This window comes from Panthera pardus, unplaced genomic scaffold (genome assembly GCF_024362965.1).
Source record: "Panthera pardus isolate Hobbes unplaced genomic scaffold, ASM2436296v1 HiC_scaffold_22, whole genome shotgun sequence".
Lineage (NCBI taxonomy): Eukaryota > Metazoa > Chordata > Mammalia > Carnivora > Felidae > Panthera > Panthera pardus.
Genome location: NW_026526788.1, coordinates 12,913,362 through 12,921,963, shown reverse-complemented (window position 1 = coordinate 12,921,963; position 8,602 = coordinate 12,913,362). Strand labels below are relative to the sequence as shown.

Sequence of the window (8,602 nt, the reverse complement as noted above, 5' to 3'; positions counted from 1 at the left end):
ATGTATGAGGAGGCAACCTGGAGAAACATATTCACAAATATAGTCATTCTTAGCATCTTCAGAATTAGCTCATGAGACAATTTTGCAGATAACTACCTGCCTAGGAAACTCCCGGTTGCCCTAGTCCTAAAATACATTCAACCATATGTATTTTTCCAGCAATACATCTTTGGAGCACAGGAACGGACGAAGTGGACCCTTTATGTTTGGGTGGTTACTTACAGAGACCATCCATATCACTTTTCAACCTGACCCACATGGAATCCAGCACCATTCAGTCCATCTCTTAAAAACAACAAAGGGCACCTGGGTGGCTCAGTCGGTTGAGCGTCCGACTTCGGCTCAGGTCATGATCTCACGGCTCGTGAGTTGGAGCCCTGTGATGGTCATGAGTTTGAGCCCCGGGTCGCATCAGGCTTTGTGCCGACAGCTCGGAGCCTGAAGCCTGCTTCTGATTCTGTGTCTCCCTCTCTCTCTGCCCCTCCCCCACCCACACTCTGTTTCTCTCTCTCTCAAAAATAATACGCATTAAAAAAAATGTTTTTAAAAAGAAAAACAAGTGTTCCACTTCTCCATAGACCATACATTCACAATTGTATTCAGTGATTTATTATTAAGTCTTATATTGAGTATTAGCAATTGATATAATACTCATCGAAAATTGTAGGGGGATCAGTCAGTGCTTTTTTAGGAAGTCACAGCATTCTTAAAACCAGAGAAGGCAGAATACAACAAACAAAATGCAGACACTTTGACAGGAGACACAAAATCTTCTGCAGAAGCGTTCTCCCCCCCCCCAACCAGCCCCCTTTTCCCCATATTCGCCGCCAATTTCAGGGGCTTTCTCCCCATAGTCTGGCTCCAATGACATAGCTTGGATCTAAGTTTGTACATGAACAGATCACCGCCTCTTTTGTGGTGTTCTTTTACGCACATGTGAATAGCTATGGTTTCTACAGCGGCAGGAGATCTGGTCTTATTTTTACATACAAAACGCAGAAAATGGAATTGGATTGGAAGAGAGGGCAGCGGGCGTGCAGACAGGTTTCTGCGGGTTCTTTGGGGGCAGGAGTCCTGGTGGACAGAGGGCTGGTGCAGAAGCATCAGTACGAGGCAATGCCGTGTCTGGCTTGGCACGGGTCCAAGTGAACGACAGGGACTCACAGGTCCACTGAGAAAAGCTGCAGTGGGAGGCATGGAGGTAGTGGGAAAAAATTCAGTACGCTTCTGAGTCATGAGAACAATTTTATCATCAGTGCTGATATAATTTATCTAAGGTCAACTACTTTCAGAATTCCTTGCTCTTGGGAAGACTCTGAACTGTGATAGCAAACAGTCATTAGGAAAAATGATCGCTACCCTTTGGAATCCTGATGAGCTAATTCTCCAGCCGTGAACTCGCATAGAACCAGAGCCCTGGGTCATCAAAAAGCGTTCCGGGTTTGTCCCAATGCAATACGGCATGTTGAGTCACAGCTAGATGAATGTCAGTCTCATCGTGATTAGCATCATTACTATTTTCAAGCTGTAAAGTTTGTTTTTGAAATTAAGGTTGATTTTTTCCTAAAATGCTAAAGCTCTGACATTCATACAAAAAGCATGATTTGGGTTTGGGAAATTTCCTTTGTAGCCTGGGAGCTAGCTCCAGTTAACTTGGATAATTTTAAATGGAATTGGTACTTTCAGGCAATCAATGTCGGATTGTCCTATCTCATTCTTCGGGACGTTGGACTGGGAATTTCATAAGGCCCTCGGATTACTTTTGAACCAGCTTTGTCCAAATTGTCTGGAGCCTCTTTCCCCCAAAATTCGAGCACCCAACACAGATTACACATGAGATAGGACTTGAAGATTACTGCTTTTTAAATGCCTTCCAAAATTGATATCCTCAGTTGAGTGTTTTCTTCTTCACAACGGTCCCCTTTTGACACTTACACGTTCATCTCAAATATGATAACTAATTATCAAGGCCCTAATAAATACTGTGTAATTGAATGGGTCCACGAGTAAGTGAGTGATACAAGAACAGATAAATGAATTTTAGATCTTGCTCTTTGAGGACTGACTTCCAATCCACTAACACTTTTGTTTTAATATCTACACCAACGACAAGTCTTAGGTTTGGGGGATGAATTTGAGTAGTGAAAACAGTCAAAATCACTCAGAGCCAGTCTTGAGGAGAGGAGACACAATTCAGAGGGATAAGGACACTTAGGGAAACACAGGGCATGATCAAAATATTCTAAGTCTGACTTTCCTGTACTTGGCCTCTGAAGGCCAGAAATAATTTAACAATATCAACAACTCTGGACCAGGTACATCAAGTCCAGGGTAATCGCTTTGAGAGGCTATGCTAAATAGAGAAAAGCTGACATGCTCATTTCCACACCAATTGCCTCTAATTGGACTTATACATTTATGGTCAATGTCTATATACTATTTTTTTAAAGTGTGATGGGGGGAGAGGTCCTGTAGCCTTTGTGAATCTTAAATCCATGAAACTTCATCATTCCCATCTGCAAAATGAAGACTCCAACTACATGAGCTCTTTAAACTTTCCCAGCCTAACACTCAATAATTCTATAAATAAATACTTGAACCACTGTTCACACATCTTCAGCCACTCTTACTAACTTTTCAGAGGTTTTATATCGAGGGGAACTGTCCCTTCAAACAGTTGCAAGGCCCCGAGGAAAATCATGTGTTAGGCTCTAGACCACCAGTCACACACACACACACACACACACACACACACACAGACACACACACACACACACCTCTGTCCCATTCACAGGAAACTATCTGTCCTCAAACAGGGACAATTATAGAAGTCATCCTAATTGTTTACATTCGTGTGAAATCATTTTTATAAATTAGGGAGGACAGCCACGCGTTAAATTATTCGTCAACTTTTCATTAACTAGTTACAACTTCAAAGGCGGAGGAAGTGCTTTCAAATGGAAGTATGACGGCCGGCTTGAGAAAGTCCTGTTTCCGATGGTGTCCGAAGTATCTCATTCTGTAGATTCCAGGCTGGGCAGTACCCGGAATATGCCATTGTATCGTCGCATTGCTGTGACCCAGCAATCCCTTGTGCCAATAGAAACTGTTGGTAGGAAACAAACAAACAAACCAAGTTTTACTCTTAAAAAGGTGTGATTCAACAAAGGTAGGACTGGTCATTATATGAACATTCAGGGAGTACCAACCGTAAGCCAGGCACTCTCCTAGATACTGGGAGTGCAGCAATGAACAAAACAGGGACAAATACTTTCTAGAAGGGAACCTTTAGTTAATAGCCAGTTGTAGAAATTGTCTTGCCTGTTCTACCTTTATAACCACCCAAACCTTATCCATCCCCAAAAAGCCTCACCCGATACTCAGAACACGGATATCTCCTGTTTGAGAATGGCTGTGGCACTGTCTCTGCCCTTGCTGTCCTCTGCTTCAACTGACACTTCCTCTCCCAGCCAGATTCATTTGTTAAAAATATCTACTTCACGAGTGCATGCGCCAGACTCTTTTCTAGAGGCACGAGGATATGGCCATAAGCAAGACAGACATGGCTCCAAGTTCCATGGAGCTTGTGTTCTACCAGGGCAAGGGGGGGAAGAAAGGCAGTGAACGGGTAAACTGAGAAATGATTTTTAAAAGTGGTGGGTGAAACGAAACAAGTATGGCAGCGGTATCTCTACGGAGATGTTATTTAAGCTGAACCCACATGTGCCCAGAGGAAAGACATTCTAGGTAGAAGGAACAGAGGGTGCGAAGCGTTCCGAGCAGGAAAAAACGTGGTGCAGCGGAAGAGCAGAAGGAAGGGGCAGCGAAGTGTGACACAGGGGCTGAGGTCACAAAAACAGACGGAGTCAGCTCACACAAGCCCTTGTTGACCACCTCAAGCGGCTGAGATACTCTTGCAGGTAAGTGAGATAGAGTGGGTGACTGACTGATAACCCCAACTGTGTAGACAGTAAGTTCCCTGGGTGGAGAGAGTATTCTCAACATTCTGCGTGTTTCAGCGACGGGCCCTGTGCTCTCATGACAGAGGTGACATTCCAGCTGCTGCTGAACAAGGCAGAAGCAAGCCTATACATATCCTCAGTGTTCACTGCTCACTGCTGTTCCGATTTGGGGCTTTTGAAAACAAATCATGCTTTTTTATCGTCTGTATAATCTTATCTTAACCCTAAATATGTATTTATTATTTGTTTAAAAATGATCTGTGCCCGACATTCCTAAACATCTGAGGAAAATTGCGGCCCAGATTTATGTCTGGCTATCACAGGGGCCCCAGCACGGTCCCATCTCTATTTTCAGTTAACCACGTGAAGGAAACCAACACGCAACTAATGACCTAATCTAGGGTGATGTGAGTCAGGTACAAGTTGCCAAAATTTTTGCCCACTCCCCTGCCACTGTCCTGCGGTGTGAAATGGATGCGCTCGGGAACAAAAACATTTTCTTATCTCAGATGCCACTTGCAAATCTTCAAAATATTTATTCGGCTCAGGGATTTGGTAACGAAAACACAGAGATACGCCTCTCCAAGGAAACTCCAGAAGCAAATTCTTTCTCACTGGAGTCAGGAAAAGATAAACACTCAAGCTTCTCGTGTGTTAGTAATTCCAATGAAGAATCATTGGCCACGTATAAACATGTAATCATTTTGCCCATAGACTCTTGTTATTTTCCCAGAAGGAACTGTCAGGCCCTACAGAGGCCCATGTGCCTCGCGACCCATTTGCAAGAATGGCTGAGGCTAGCCAGCCTTCAGGGGTAATGTCCGTGGCCGTGGAAAAGAACAAAATTAACAGATGTTTAGAAAAATGGAGGCCACAACCTCATTAGCACCTCTCCTGACAGTAGCACATGTTCCACTGTTTCGCAGGGAAAGAGAATCCAAATGGAGTCGAATAAATCCACTAAATATGGCCAGAAGGCTCCATGGGAATTTGATAGCAGTAATTTCCGGCCTGGAGCCCGTGTTCCCATTTGTCTTCCCCGCTTCACTGACCGACTGTTCCCATGGCTTGAAAGACAAAATGTCCAACAGGCGAGCTCACCGTGTCTCCCAGGAGGCGTCGTTATGTACTATCCGCCACGTTGCTGATGTGGCCTCGTATTTCTCGACAGTGAGGAAGGTCTGATGGGTCTGAAACGCAATTGACACATTTGATGAGACCCCGCCGGTCATAAAAGGTGCCTGCCTGTAAGTACGTCCTTGTGGTCTGTAGGCTGAGCTGCCAATACCTTGTGTGAAAACGTATTAGAATTTCGTCCATATTCTCAGGTGCATCTCTCTCTACATTCCGTGCTAGGTCTTCAGAATGTCACTTTACCCATGCTATTACACACCATGACTTTCTTTTTTTTTTTTTTTTTTTTTTTTTAAGAAAAGTGAATGGACCATAATTTTAGAGCTGATAGCAAATTTTGCAAACCGGGGCAGAGAAGAGACCGAATAAAACTCGAGATTCTAAAAAAGGCCTAAGTCAAGCCTTTTCAAGACATGTTTATTGATCTATATTCCAAGACTTTCTCTTGTCATTTCAAGATGTAGGAGGGAAAATGGAAATGTTTCTTCATCTTTCCATCTCTGGGTAAATGAATTATTAGTAAATATGTCTCCCAAGTGAAAAGAATTGAAAATGATGCATAAACCTTCCCCGTCTTAGATGCTGAAAGCAATCCCTATATTTTGTCATAATGGATTCCTAGAAAGCACATCACGAGCAGGTTTCATTCCCCCATTGGAAAATTGCGATAATAATTCATTTCAGACCAACAATTCAGCTTCAAATACAGTGCAGATTTGATATAACAAATTAAAAGATACAGAGGCCATAATCTCTAATTTTCCTCAAAAATCTTTAGATTGTGGCCCTTAAGGGCAGGACCTGTGTCTAATTCATTTTTATCCATTACAGTCCTTTACACCTGTCACGTGTAGATGTTCAAATAACACTCTGGTGAATGGATCACTTATTTACAACTGGGCCATGGGATTATCTAAAATACTACTCAGCTGATGGGTTATATTCAATGAAGAAGTTTTCACTATGATGGTCACTTGTAAAGAGAATGGCTTCCGGCCATTTAGGGCAGAGTGACATCGGGGAGGCTGTTGATGGAGTAGGAGATAGGGTGATCCCTGGCGCACAGGTCTAGAGTGGGGACCAGAGAACGAGGGTAGGCCACTGACTATGTGAACTATGTGACTACCATTTCCCACCTCCCAACACACAGCTCCTGACACACAACTCCTGACACACAAGTGCTTCATACAAGTTACTGGATCTTTCTCTAGGCCTCAGTTTCTTCGTCTGTAACATGGGGATAATAAAATGTAACCCAATGCACAGAAGTAAGGATTGAATTAGACCGAGGTGACAACGTACACAGAGCACTTCACGTAGCGCCTGTAAAGAATAAGCAGAGGTGAGGAGGTCCCGATTACCAACAAAAGAGGGGAGTGGAAACTGTCGTGTGCTGAGTCCCAGGGCCTTCTTAGAAATTAATTCTAGGGGAGCCTGGGTGGCTCAGTCAGTTAAGCATTCGACTTTGGCTCAGGTCGTGATCTCACGGTCTGGGGGTTCGAGCCCCGTGTCAGACTCTGTGCTGACAGCTCAGAGCCTGGAGGCTGCTTCAGATTCTGTGTTCCCTCTCTCTCTGTCCCTCCCTTGCTTGTGCTCTGTCTCTCTCTCTCAAAAATAAATAAACATTACAAAAAAAATTTTTTAAGGAATTAATTATTTTCTCATTACAGTGCTCTAAGCATTTTGTTCTCCTGCTTCTCCATGGCAATAGTGACGATTAGTCTTTCTCCGCCCCAAGGATATCAAATGACAATTAATCCTGCAGTTTTGCTACCACACTTTGAGATCTCCCGAAAACAATGCTATAAACATGCAAATATTATGACAGAGTTTGACTGCCTAGAGAAATTATTGCAAACAGGTGCGTGTTGACTTTCCAAGCAGGAGAACATTTTTCCCTAATGGCGTGTTTGCCAATGTCCTCTTGCCACAATTATTATCACAGCAATAATGAGATTTCAATGAACGGAAATGGAAGGCGGATTTGGAGAAAAGGCGTTTGGGGTTGTAAGTAACAATGGTCCCTGGGAAGAATGGCTCATGGACGGAATAAATGTACCCTCGACCACAATAAAAAAAAGTCTGACCTCGATATCATTTTTGTATACTTACTCCTTTTCTTCTACAGCTTTCTTTGTTGTTTGAATTTTTACAACCAGAACATATCTAGCTGTTGCTTGGGTAGTTATAAGAACATTCTAAAGGAGTTACAGAGGAGTAAAATGAATTCATTTTATTAACAGCCATATTACATATGTGCACTTTGCCATGTGTCTTCTATGTGGATATAAAAACAGTAAAGTATGAACTGATATGTAACAAACTATGAACAATTATTACCTCTAAAAACGTTTATGGAAAGACAGGTACTTTCGAACTCTATTTTTTTTTAATGTTTTTATGTTATTTTTGAGACAGAGACAGAACACGAGCAGGGGTGGGTGCAGAGAGAGACGGACACACAAAATTCAAAGCAGGCTCCAGGCTCCGAGCGGTCAGCACAGAGCCCGATGTTGGGCTCGAACCCACAAACCGTGAGATCACGACCTGAGCCGAAGTCGGACGCTTAACTCAATGAGCCACCCAGGCGCCCCTCCTATTCTGCTTTAAAAACCTTCTATATTGCCTATTTTTACATTGAACATGTATTTCTTGTGTCATTTTTCGAGGTAAAGAAATAAATATCCAATTAGCGCCAGTAGTAAAGAGTAGGGAAATGGCAAATGCAAGATAAAGGGCTCCAACCCAGGAGGGCACCCCCCTCCACGACAGTACAGGTAGGACCAGAGGCCAGGATCCTGGAGGAGAGGGGCCAAAACAGGGGTAGGAAGGAACCAAAGATACACTTCATCCTTGGCGCTTTATTTTTCCAAATTTAGTCGGGTTTCTAAGTTGGAATACATAAATGGGATTGTACTCAAATTTATAGCTTCTCAAGAGACAGTGCAGTTCTTTCTGTATTGTGCAACATGTGAGCCTAAGCAGAGCCAGTTAAATGTTTCCCGTGTGCTTTTTTTCCCAGACTTAATTCTACATTACTGTTCCTACTGAAAAATTTCCCACACTTAAAAAAAATAAGATGAGGGGCACCTGGGTGACTCAGTCAGTTAAGCATCGGACTTCGGCTCTGGTCACGGTCTCATGGTTTGTGGGTTTGAGCCCTGCATGGGGCTCTGTGCTGACAGCTCAGAGCCTCTGTGTCTCCCTCTCTCTCTGCCTGTCTCTCTCTCTCTCTTTCTCTCTGTTCCTCTCTCAAAAATAAATACACATTTAAAAAATTTAAAAAAATAAGATGAAAATCAAGTAGGAATATTTTGTCATTATGTTGTTAACCTCTAGAAGGATTTTCAAACAAAGACTGAAAAGTGGGTTGAAATCTATAAAAAGAATCGTTGATGCTTACCTGGTTTTCTGCTGAATTCTTTGGGTTAGCGCCTACAAATATCACTTCGGCAACTTCTCCCTGAAAATAAAAACTCATTTTATGAGTTTTAATAAAAGCATTC

The 8,602-nt window shown here is 42.9% G+C and overlaps 1 protein-coding gene across 2 annotated transcripts in view; it reads right to left on the bottom strand.

Annotated features, from left to right (window-relative positions):
• Nucleotides 1–593: 593 nt before the first annotated feature.
• ASAH2 (N-acylsphingosine amidohydrolase 2) overlaps nt 594–8,602 on the bottom strand; it is an 85,217-nt gene continuing 77,208 nt past the window's right edge. For both annotated transcript variants that reach the window (XM_019430018.2, XM_019430016.2), the window contains 3 exons: nt 8,500–8,559; nt 5,064–5,152; nt 594–3,106 (listed from right to left, as the gene is read on the bottom strand). In XM_019430018.2, the coding sequence (XP_019285563.2) occupies nt 2,917–3,106; nt 5,064–5,152; nt 8,500–8,559 (339 nt within the window). In that variant the 3' untranslated portion in view covers nt 594–2,916. The remainder of the gene's footprint in view (nt 3,107–5,063; nt 5,153–8,499; nt 8,560–8,602) is intronic.